Here is a 12,778-nt window from a genome sequence, read left to right on the forward strand (position 1 = left end):
TGCTCAGCATGTTCTGACTTCTTTGTGCCTGACTGTGTTTGCTCATTGTGATGTTTGCTACCACAGTGAGGAGCCAGACTTGCATTCTAAACCCATCTATCTGGGTTTGGAAACAATTACAGGGAGGAGGGAGACCATCAGTCAGGAGCCCACTGGTGACCAAATAATAAGATAAAAGCCCAGTCCAGAGAGGGAGACATGGAAGGCACAGAAGTCACTGAGGTCTCAACCTGGCCTAGTTCATAGTCTGGGCAGGGAGAAGACTGGGTAAAAGGCAGAAGGTGGTTTCTGAAGGGCCGTGGTCTAGCAGAGGGAAGCAAAAAGTAAGAGATTGCTACAGGGTGCCCTGGGAGAACTGAGGGTATGTCTCTTGCTCTGCTGCCTCTAGTGACTTAGAAGTGGTGACTTGGGGTATTCAGAAGCCTCTGCCCCTCTGATAGTCTTGACTTGCTCACCATTCTTGGCTGTGATCATTGAGTTTAATGCTTGCAACAAAACGGAAAAAAGAAACAGCCAATTGAGATGTTGTTGGGCTTGGAAGCAGCTTCCTGTGACATTAGTCCCTGGCTGAGTCAGGAACGCCTGAGACAGGATGACTTACTTAAAAGTTGTCTCTCTGCTTCTCTTACTTGCCACCTGTCATTTCCTCCCCATTGATTTCCATTGAAGAAGCATCAAGAAGCACTCCTAAATGTCAGGACACATGTTCAGGCTTCATGAAGGAATGGGACCAATTTAAAAAGCCAGGCATAGAGACCTGTGAATGGAGACAGACTAAAATATCAAGTAGGGGAAGGAATCTGTACCCCTTTTTTTTTTTTTAAGAGATTAGCCATAGGCAGACAGCAGAATCTTTGGCAAGGTAAATGCATTCATTTTAGACAAAGCTGATGGTTTTGTCCAATGGCCTAGTGAATGCAGAGGATTGGTACCTAGGCTGCATTGATGCTTGGCCCCTTGTTACAGCGCAGCAGATAAGGAGTGCTTGCCTAGGGTGGAGGGAGATATGGTGCACTTTGTCATAGTCTACCAATTTGCCTAATCTAGAAGGTAAGGAGGAGCTAGAAACTATTGTCAGCTGGAGTTAGGACCCAAGAAATTATTCCAGGCTTCCAGGAGTCTTACTCTTTTTAAAAACAAAAAGCTATTGTCCACCCCCAGACACCAGTCCCATTAGAACTTTGATGATATGATTCTTGTTGAGAACTTGTCTTCTCACCACTAGGATGTAAAACCAAAAGAGTGAGAACTTTTCTTAGTTTTGCATCTGCATGATTAGTGTTTCACACCTATAAAACACAAGTTTATATATGCGTGAAAAACTTATCCAATATATAGAATTATGTAGAATATACAGTAGTGTATATTGGTAATGTCTTGGGTAATTTGTGTACCAGAAAAAGTGAAATCAAATGTGGAATCAAGTCTCTGGGCACACACATGACTGTGTGGTATGGAGAAGGGCAGGACACAGGACCGGTGTCTGTTCACCTGGGTATGGACCTTAGTCAGGAGAATGTCCAGTGTGGAAGGAAAGAATTTGGGTGTCACCTAGCTCTTTGCACTGAGTCCTAGAGGGATCTTGTCTTGACAAGTCAAAAATGTATCAAGAACTTCAGCTAAGTATAAAATTTGGAACACTGAATCGTGAGGAAGGATGGGATGTCCTGGAAATCCACAGTGAGGAGCCAGTTCCCTTCCCAAACTCCTTCTGATCTCTGTTCTTTACTTTTTGCATAAGCTCACAGCAACCTTTTCCAGCCCTTTTGGTTATTTTAACATATTCTGGTTTTCCCTCATCAGTTAATGAGAACTAAAGAGATGACCCTCTCAGATTTGTGGCTCCCCTTCTCCTCATGATAGAGACTCACTGCACTGCCCACGTTGTTTTCTACTGACTAATGTCACAAGGATCCACTCTTCAAATGGCATACATTTTTGCAGGCATAGAGCCCACAGGAAGTGGAAACAAGTAGGTGGCGGTCACTGCAAGGCAGGACTACAACTTTGCAATTTTTTCTCTGCATGTGTGTTTAGTAGTTTATCTGTGTGTGGAGGCCAGAGGTCAATATTAGGCATTTTTCCACTGAATATATTATTTCCTCTGCAATGGTATTTGAGACAAGGCTCCTCGATTGTATTAGACACATTGGATACACTGTAAGGTCTGTGAGCTCCAGGAGTCTGTCTCTTTCCACTAGTGCTAATTTACTGATGTTCAGGCTTAGGTTTTCATGCTTAGGAGACAAACACTTTACCCACTGAGCCGTTTCCCCACCCCAACTCTCCTTTCACGTTTGTCATTTAACTTTTACAAAGTACCATGGGGTATGGTAGCTTAGTCTCAGTTGACTAACTAGGGATCCAAGACCTGAAGAAATGTGTCAGAGTCTCCAAGGTCACCCAGAGTGTCACTCTAAGATAGGGTTGATCAGAGCCAGGTCTGCCTGGCTCCACCCTCTTTACAACTTGAGCTTTGTTATTCCCATCCGAGAGAACAAAACCCTGAGCTGTTTCCTCAGCCATGAGCAACTTGTAGAGAGACTGGGGATCTTACTTTCCAATCAGGTACATCCTGTGTGGTTCCCCAGATGTGTATCACTTTAATCTGTTTCCCTTGGCACTGAGGTCTCATGACTGCCGATATACCGTGAGACGCACCAGCTCTGACTTCTGTCAGGTTTTGTCAGTGGCAGTTTTGGTGGCATTTGTTCCACTTTCCATTGTTAAAACTTCCTGCTGGACCAGATGGAAGCAGTGTTTGGGCCACAGGCTACTGCTTGATTCATTCCAGGGCCAGGAGCCAGGGTTTTGTTAGGACATTCTAAGTAGTCCCAGAACACCAGGTTTCAGATCCAAACAGTGGGAAATGATCATTCTAGACATTTGGAGGCATGGAAAAGAGCTGAGCAAAAGACCATAAGGCACACATTAGCTGACAGGCACAGCCAAGCCTTTTGTATGCTAATGGCTCCGCCAGTGGCTGTGTTAATACATCCTAGCTAGGTTTGTTGCTGTTTAGAATTTATCAGCCTCTCCTCTCTGCATGGGCAAACAGGCTGCCCTGAAAATAGCAGTTTTGCTTAACATTTTGGCATCCAGAATCATTGAACAATCTGCCCTTGTGATAAATTGCCAATACTTATCCAGATATTGTGCTGGGCTGCAGTTTGAAAGAAAAGAAAATTAGAATTTCAGGAAGCAGACCTAGTTAGTAAAATCACTCTTTATTCCAGAAGAACCCGTCAGACTCAGGAAGTGCACAGCAGCTGCTCCCTGGCTTCAGCTGAAGCTAACACAGCTGCTCAGGGCTTTGTGCCCAGCCCTTGAGATGCGAACTCATTCATTTGTAGATGATAGTGGGGAATGTGTATCTCAAATGTGTTTTCCTGTTTTGCCTATAATTTTTATTATTGTTGGGCCTTCCTGGAGGAAGTGGAGTTGCCCCAGGTTGTGATTTTTGTCAAGTTGAAATGGGAGGAGGTATTGCATAGGCAGAGGTATGGCTATGGTCTCTAAGGCCTAAGGGTCCTGTGCTGGAGATGTGATAAACCTCCCAGCTGATTCTGGGTTTACTTGGTTTCTACCTTGAGGGCACAGAACAAGTTTATTAAAATTCAACCGGGAGTTTTATTACTGAATGCTGTTAGAAAAGAGGGCAGGGGATGTCTGGGTATGGGATCTTCAGGACAAACAGCTCCAGTGTGTCTTATACCTGATGTGGAACCTCTGATGTTTTCGAGGTGCGAAGCCTAGATTCAGCTTCTTTTCCCTTAGAAGGGTTGACCTACTGCACAGATGGCCCAATGGGTGCTAGAGGAGATGATCTCAGCCACAAGGGAAGGAGTAAGAGATCTCTGGGAGGCACCTGGTGGCTATGGGTGCTGGGATGTCAGCAGCATGTCCTCAGGGGACACAGGTGACTACAGTGTGGCTACCCTTAAATGGATGATGAAGATTATTCTGTTTTCAGGAGAGAGGCAGCTTCATGATGGTAGTTTGAGGACACATTTTCATGACCTTCTCTGATCCCTGGTTGTACCCTAAGCTTTTACCTCTGTACTGAAAAACCTAATGGTAGGGAAGTTAGTTGGTAGGCTTCTTTGCCTTTCTCTTTTCTGGCCATAAGCTTCTTACGTGACATCATGTCTCGTATTTGTTTTCTGATACTGTGATAAAACACGATGACCAGGGAAACTTACAGAAGAGTTTACTTGGGCTCATGGCTCCAGAGCATTGAGGATCCATCATGGTGGGGAAAGCATGGCGGCAAAGGGCGGGCATGGCAGCAGGAGCAAGAAGCTCAGTACTCCGCAGCTTTGATTGCAGATCTACAGCAAAGAGAAAAACAGGGATTAGCGTGAGGCTATAAACATGCAAGGCTAGCCTCCAGCAAGACTACAACCCCCTCCATCTCCCCAGACAACACCATCAACTAGGCACCATGTGTTCAAATATGTGAGCCTATGGGGGGGGGAGATTTCTCATTCAAACCTCTACATTTGTCTGCCCTTCTAGATTGTTGTAGTTCACATCCAGGCAAGGGAGCCCTTCCTGATCTCACAGCTGCTACATAGCTCATTTTCATTTCATCAGAGGGATTTGTCCTCCTCTAATGGCCTGCTGAGGAGGCAGAGACCCCACAACCTCCTGTCTGTGAGAGGGACTCATGCCTCTCGCTCCCCCACCCTGCACAGGCAGGCAGGGAGGAATCACTCTGACGTATTCTTCTCAACCAACAGCCAGGTTTTCACATCCTTCCTTGTCCTCTGTCCTTCCTCCTAGGACCCTTTCAGTGTTTCATTCCTATCAACAGAATGATGCTGGGTTGGTCCTGAATTAATCTTGTAAATAACCAGCTACTTTCTGTGAAATAACCTAGGGAAAGAGGAAGGACGTCTGTCCAGGTAGAATATTGAAAATGTCCATATTCCATTCCCTGAGGAGAAGGAATGGGCTTTGTTCATGATCATCCTCTTAATGTCCACTGTCACCAGAGCAGGGTCTCATGCAAGGTGAGACCAGGTGAATCTAAGGCATGGCTTACTTCTGAAGGTCTCTGTGACCACATTTTGATTTTACCTAGTAAGTGTCAAGAAACTAATTTTTGATGCTTATTGGCATCATTCTATGCAACCCTGCAGGCCAAGTTCTCTAGGGCCGTGGCTGGATAAAACATTGTCACATAGAATTATTCCCTCTCTCTGATATAATTTACCACTGACCCACACAGTTTTCCCCACTGCTAGGGTTTTCACAAGTCGCTCACATCCACCTAAAATGAAGTTTATTCAGCCTACAAATGTGTACAGAGCAACCATGCACTACCAGGTACTGTTCTGGGCCCTCAAGGTAGATTGCAAATGAAGCCAGAACCAGCAACTGCTTCTGAATGGTTTGTGTCCCAGTAGGGCAGAAAGGCAGTAAATAAACACAGACATCAATGGAATGTTGGTGGTAGCACAAACTTAAGGAGGTCCTGCAGGGTGAGGAGGCACAGCTAGTGAAGAGAGTGCTGTTGGTATATTGTTTCTGAGGAGACAGTCAGGTGAGAGGGCCTTTGAACAGAGACAGATGGGTCTCTGGAGAAGCTTCTCTGGGCAGGAAGAACACCCGAGAAAAAGGCATTGGGGTTTGGTTATTTGGTCTGTTCAAGGCAGAGGGGCAAGGCCACCATGCTTGGATGTAGAGGAAGATCCAATGAAATGAGATGAAAGTGCAGGAGTAGGATCATGCAGGGCAAGCTGGGGACATAAAAATTTTGGTCTGAGTTAAAGTAGCACTGTGATGTTTGGGCAGAAGGAATTCAGTGGATGTTTTATGAATATAAAGGGAAAAGCAGTAAGGGAAGCTGTCTGTCTGGGGTTACTGCAGTAATCTTGGGGTGAGCTGATGTGTGGGAGGGATGAAATATGCTGAGCATACTGGCTTGACCAACCTTATTCTGTCTTCAGACCCCACTTGATCACCTGTGTGCTTCAGAGCCTACACACAGTAAACAGTGTGGTTGTTTTCAACCCTGGACTTCCATGGATGATTCTGCTCTGTCCAGGACACCCAGACCCTTTGAGGCTCCATGCTTGTTTCCTTTGCCTCCCCCAGTTCTATGCCTTAATTATAGTCAGTATGTGAAGCTGTCCCACTCACCTGAGGAGTCTCAAGTGCTCATGTGGTATGGGAAGAAGAAGAAGAGAAGGATAATGGAAGAAGGAAGGAGAAGAAGAGGAGGGAAGAAAGGATGACAGCAAGGAGAGAGAAGTGGAAAGGGAAGGTAGAGAGAGTAAGGGACAGAAGAAAATAAGGAGCAAAGAGAAAGTACCACAGCTGGGTCCAGGGAGCGACAAAGCCAGCTATGCCTATATATATCAAACATTGGGTGTAATCAGGGAGATTGCCCTCATGAACTCATCAAAGATGTAGTCCATTCACTGCACAGATTCGTACCACTGAAGGATGCAAACAGACTCAGTGACCTGCTAACCCACAAATGAGGAACTGTCTACATAAATAGAGTGAACACTGTGATTGTACAAGGTGCAGGCAGAGGCATCCTTAATCCTCCTGTAAGATGCAGCTCAGGGAAACGACTGTTGGAAAGCAAGGCTCATGAAGGGAGTAGGGACCATGCAATCGTTTTGAAGCGTAGAGGAGGGGGTGAGACATGAGAGAAGAAAGGGGGAGGGAGATTCATGTCTGTTCATACAGTTTCTCTGGAGTGACTGACCACCATCAGACAGGTTAGGCAGACCTAGGAGACCAAGAAATCCAAGGGCTTCGAAGTCACAGAATTGGGTGTGATGCTTCACTGTTAACTTTGGCTTCTCTTTTGCACTCAGGGGAAGAAAGGTGAAGTGGGTCCACCAGGAACCCCAGGAGCGCTGGGACCACAGGTAAGGACTGCCTTTTCATTTCCCCATAGCAATGCTGTTTTCTCTGACTCAGTGGCCTGGGAGCAGTTCTTAGCTTGCGACTGGCATCTTGGTAGTCACCATTGGAGGATTAAAAGGAATGACAATAAGTTACATCTACTTTCCTGAAAATGCAAACAAATGAAAAACTCCAAACTCCAAATTAAAAAAAAACCACAGTAAAGGAAGGTAGACTCTTCTCTTTCTCTTTTGGGACCCTGATAACATGTGCATATATGTGCACAAACAGGGACACACACACACACACACATACACACACACTCACACTCACACATGAGCACACTGTATAAAAGAAATAGAACTCTTTGGAAAGAGGAAAGGGACTAGAGGAAGCAGGTTAGGAGAAGGGAAGGTAGTGGGGGTAAATATGGTCAAAGACATTATATGGTTGAACAAAAATAAGAACATGGCATCCATCATTTTGTCTAACAAATATGCACTAATAAATTAAAAATGTTACTAATGCAAATGCACACGTAGAAAGCTAAAAAGGGTGGTCCTAAGTCATATTCATTCTTCTTTGTAAAAGCTGAGCCACATGGTGAGTTCAGCCAGCCTAGGCTACCAAATGACTCACTGATTCAAAAAGAGCAATAAGGTAAGATGGGTTGAGATAAAGGAGATGAAGCAGGATTCGATACAGGATTCACCAACAGTCCCTCTAGCATGGACACACACTGTCCTCCCTGCTTTGGAAGAAGGAAAATCTGTTGTGCCCAGGAGTTCAAGTCTAGCTTGAGAAATATGGTGAGACCTTATCTCCAAGGTTAAAAAAAATATCAGTATTAATTCAGCTCTTCAAAATGATTTTCAGCTGTAAATGTTTTTCTATTGTACTTCTGGTTTCTAACTGTAAAGTCTACTCCTTTCTTTCTGTGTTAACATCTGACATCAAGGACATTTTCATCTGGCAGAGTTTCACTGGATGCCAGGTGTTGAGCTGAGCGATCCAGGCATATATCACCAGCCTCTGCATGGTAGCTTTGCCGTGCATGATGTATCCCAACTCACATAGGAGCTAGGTTCAGAACCAGGCCATGTGAGATTCACAGCAGATAGATACTACATGGTGCCTGGATGTGTTATGGAATTTACTTTTATCCCATGTTGGGTCAGAGGGCATTATGGTGCTTACAGTAGGTACTTCCTGGTACACTGGGTTCTCTCTGATGTCAGACACAAGGCCAGCCATACCTACATAATGGCATATTACTCTGATCCTCTGCCATTCCCCCTCTGTCTTCCTGGCATGTATCTCCCACCATTCCTGGGCTCGTCACTATTTTCTACTGTGTTTATTTCCCCATCTGGTTCACTGATTCCTAATCCAGCCTGTACTTCCAAGTACCTGCTGTGTACCAAACTTTACTCTGGAGCTGGAAAGCCTAAGTGGTCAGAATCTGTCACCTAAGGGACCCACATGCTAATGGGACAGGAGGAGACTAGGGTAGAGAGAGTGTTTTCTAGTAACTCTTAGCTCTCTTGGTATCAAATCATGCAAGACCAACAGATGAGAAATGGAAGCCACTGGTAAGGCAGTTCTTTACATCATGTTTCTCATAGCATGGAGTGCTGTGTGTCTGAAGCTGTGTGTGGGAGTCCTATGGTGGTCCTTGGATGGTCATGGTAAGAGCATTTACTGTGGTTTTCAATAAAAGCACAGTGAGTAAGGAAGGCTCTGCAGCAACTGAGCACTGGATTGCTGGAAATGTTGCAGCACTCTTCGGGTGATTAGATGCTCTTCCATTTACTGGGCTCTGGTCCTGGAGCAATTTGGTCCAGGGATATTGTAAAGGTCCAGACTCTTAAGACCCTGATGAAAGACAGTAGATGGAAACCTGGACCAGGGATTTGTTAGTTTGCACAGGAAAACTTTGTCTCTAGGAACCTACTTAGCTGTGTCTAGGAATCAGCTTAGTCTGGGAGGGATAGTCCCTCTGTAGATCCCCCAAAGCCTCCTGATGTCAAATTATCATTTAAAAATGAAGATGAATAGAGAAGACCAGTACAGGGTTGCGAATTGGATATTTGTTCTCGGGAGGCCCTAAGAGAGCTCCTGCATAGACTGGCAAAATTGGAGTTGATTCTGTGTCGGGAGGCAAAGTCCTGAAGGAGATGCAAGGGCAGAGGGAAGGCAGACACATGTGGTTAGCTCCTCCTGCAGGTATCAAACACCACTGCAGTGCTCACACATCATTGCATCTAGTCTTGGTTAATTGCCTGTCAGTGGAATGTAGCTTCTCCTGAGGAAAATTGAAAGCTCCTGGACTCAGTGGGCTGGGTAGCTTGTGGGTGATGGGCTGAGTCCATCATGGGGTCTGAGGACATGAGCAACCCCAGGGCAGCTGCTATCCTCCTCGATCCTCTTTGGGACCTTATTTTACTTGCTGGATTATTATTATTATTATTATTATTATTAATTATTCAGTTTTGTGAGTACCTTCTTTGCACTAAATGTTTACAGCTACAAGTTATCTATATATTGTAAATTGTGTCTAATGATACCGTTTGCCCCCTAAGTGGATAAATAATGCACAGCCATGCCGGTTCCCACAATTCAGGTAGTAACTGCTTCATTCAGAAATTCATGTCACTGACTGAGTCTTTGATTTTCATCTTTTAAAAACTGCAACCATATATTTAAAAAATTGATTGAGTGTGTGTGTGTGTGTGTGTGTGTGTGTGTGTGTATGGTGCACAAGTGTAGGTCAGAAGAGGTTGTTAGACCCCTTGAGGCTGAAGTTACAGATGATTGTGAGCTGCCTAAGATGGGGGCTGGGATCCAAACTCAGGTCCTTTGGAGCAGCCGCAAAAACTGAGCCTTCTGTCAGCCCTACATTACAGTTTTCAATGGGCAAGTTTGTACGGTTTTCTTTTTGATCTTATTTACAAGTATTTGAGCCAATCTTGGTTACACACACACACACACACACACACAATGAAGTCTGTCTTTTCATTTCTAAATAGTGAGAAAGGCGTAGAGCTTTTCAAATGTTAATCTTAAAATTTCAACTAATGGTAAAATCCTGTTTTCTAACCAGAAAATCTTCAGCAAATCTGGGTAGGAGCCTGCAAAACTTATTCACTGTGTTAGGACTGCACAGCAGTGCAGCATGAGATGGCTGTATACCGCCTGTGGTGACACTACATGCTGTGTTTTAATTATTTAATTACAGCCCCATAGATTCTCTTAGGAAATGATATCGAAAGCAGCCTCACATAAACGCAAGTCCAGTCGCACTGCCCAGGAATTTGCTCTTGAGTTTAAGAAGAGGATGGCACGCTGTCTGTGGCATCACCAACTTAGTGTCATGCTCCATTCTTGATATCAGTTGCAGTATGCACTACTGAATGAGACAGTCCAGCTTTGCCACGATTGCCAATTTTCTTCAGGCTTTTCAGAAAACAGTAGGCCCTCACAGTCAAAGCCACTCATCCATGCTGTCATATGCAGGAATCTTCTCTCACAAGAAGCATAAGGAAAGTGGAAGTCCTTTTGGAGTCCAGCCACATTTACACGTTTGTGCAAAGGTGATTGTGGTATGGCACTCGGTGAGGAATCAAGACCCCTGGGTAGGAGAATGTACAATCAGGGGACAGAGCTGGTGTGAGACCTGGGTGGGATCCTTGAACTGTGCAGAAATTCCCTGAGATGGGCGGTGATCATAGTTACACCTCGAGGGGAACACAAATTGTGAATACCTTTCCCTCAAACATGTCCCAGCTGCACACTGAATTAACTTGATTGCTCGGTTAATTTATGCAGGAAATTTTCATGTGTCTTCAAATTCGAATCAACTTAATAAGTGTACCACGGTTGCAATTACTGTGGTAGAAATAATTATTTGCTATTTCTTTATTAATAATAATTAGATTAATTGGCTACTTACATATCATCATTGTAGCTACTAATTGCATCAGATAGCTGTTTAGTCAGTATATGGGGATTGAATGTTTTCTTCATTAATAATTAGTGTGTTGATTAATTAATTAATATGGAGAGTAATTACTTTGTTGTTTTCATTAATGGTAATACAAACAGGCATGGATTTTGTCAACATTTATATCTATTGGCTAATGTGTTACTCGTTAATAGTCTGATTAATTTGGCTAGATGTTTTCATTAATGTTTAAAGAAAAAAATTAGGAATATGCATATACCCGCTCTGTCTCTCTGTCTCTCTGTCTGTCTCTTCCTATCTCTTTCTGTCTCTGTCTCTGTTTCTGTCTTTGTTTGGTGTGATAAAGGCTCTGAAATTTTCCTGCATAAAGGTTCTTAGTGAAATCCACTGAGGTCACATGAGACCATCTAGGATCTTATCTAGGGTACCCAAAGCCACAGACATTTTGTCTTTTTGTTTTGCAGTGGTGTGGAATTGTGCATGTCAGGCAGGTGCTACATCTCTGAACCGTATCCTCAGCTTCCAGCCTTAAGTTTTCACACGAATCCCAGCAGGCTCACCTCTTAGCCCAGAGAAGATGAGTTGCTTGGCAGCAGCATCTTGAGAAGCTGCAGACACTGCGGCGTCCTGCATGTCAATCTCCATCTTCTGTTTGTTCCAGTCCTTCCTTGAGACACTAAAATCTTTCTATGTAACAAAGGAAGGGACTGTAGAGCATTCTAGTTTCCAAGGGGTTTCTTTTGGCAGGGGCAGTAGGGGGAATAAGGGGCCTCCTTGTCCCCTGAAATCCCACATTTCACTTATGGATCCATGGAAAAATGAAAGACAAGAGGCTCAATAGAAAGAAGAACCAGAGGCAAGACAGCTGTTCATGCGAAGCTGCTGCCTTTTGTAAGCATCAGTACCATTAGAAGACAGCAAAGGCCAGAGCAGGTCCCTGGGGCAGGCTGAATGCTGCTTTGCATTACCCCAACCCCCAAACTGAACTTGCAAGATGCTCTCTGTAAATTGTAATGGATGCTGGAGGCTATGTGATATCTCCTGGTAGCAGTCTCCAGACTTTGTAACAGCTGTTTCCAGCTGCTTTTGACTCTTTCTTCTTCAGCGTGGCTGTTGCAGTAGGTAGATTTTATTCCTGAGGACATTCCCAGTGCTTCTCCACTTACCTCCTCAAACCTTTGTTAACTCCCTACTGTGTGAACAGCAGAATCAGGTGCTAAATGTTTGGACTCAGAGGGATCAAAGACGTCTTTACATTCTAAACTCTCTGTAAGTGGCAGAATGTATCAATAAGAAGAGCATGAGACTGGCATCTTTAGCAGGATGGCCAGACTGACATTCCGGTTGGGTTGGGAGGGGCACTGGACCACGGTGTGTTCTATTCCAGCCTGGACTCCCAGTTGATTTAACTCCCATTTCCTTTCCACATTCACAGCTTGGAGTGGAAAGGGCTGCCTCACTTGATCAGTATGGGGTCTGAAACGAGTAGAGCTGGTAAAATGGAGAGCCCATTTCTGGCAGTTCTTCCGGGTTTCTACCTTCTTTTCTATGTCTCCCATGCACACTGTGCCTCCTCTCTGTTATGTTATGTACACAACAACAGGGATAGGGCTAGAGTGGAGGGGGATGCAGGCGGGGTTGGTGGCATGGAATGATCCTGTACTAGAGACATCTGCACTACTGAGCATCACACCAGTCCCTGACCTTAGGGACTTGATCCTAACCTGCTACTCGGGAGTTTAAACAGGCAGCTCTGGTCTCTGTGTGTATAACTTCCAATTTAGGTGACTCTGAAGCAGCTGGACCCTTCAGGATGCATATACCTCTTTTGTACCTGGAGAAGAACTCTGCATGACCTCTAGCAAGGCCCTCAAACTCTCTAGGCCTGTTTTTTCACTCTCAAACACTAAAGGCTTCATTTTCACTAGCTAGTCACTGAAGATCATC

At 44.6% G+C, this 12,778-nt stretch overlaps 1 protein-coding gene across 1 annotated transcript in view; it reads left to right on the forward strand.

Moving 5' to 3' along the window:
- The window catches only part of Col22a1 (collagen type XXII alpha 1 chain), a 236,740-nt gene that overhangs the window by 102,588 nt on the left and 121,374 nt on the right, over positions 1 to 12,778 (forward strand). The window contains exon 23 of the mRNA XM_028773262.1: positions 6,837 to 6,890. Within this exon, the coding sequence (XP_028629095.1) occupies positions 6,837 to 6,890 (54 nt within the window). The remainder of the gene's footprint in view (positions 1 to 6,836; positions 6,891 to 12,778) is intronic.

This window comes from Grammomys surdaster, unplaced genomic scaffold (genome assembly GCF_004785775.1).
Source record: "Grammomys surdaster isolate TR1022 unplaced genomic scaffold, NIH_TR_1.0 224, whole genome shotgun sequence".
NCBI lineage: Eukaryota > Metazoa > Chordata > Mammalia > Rodentia > Muridae > Grammomys > Grammomys surdaster.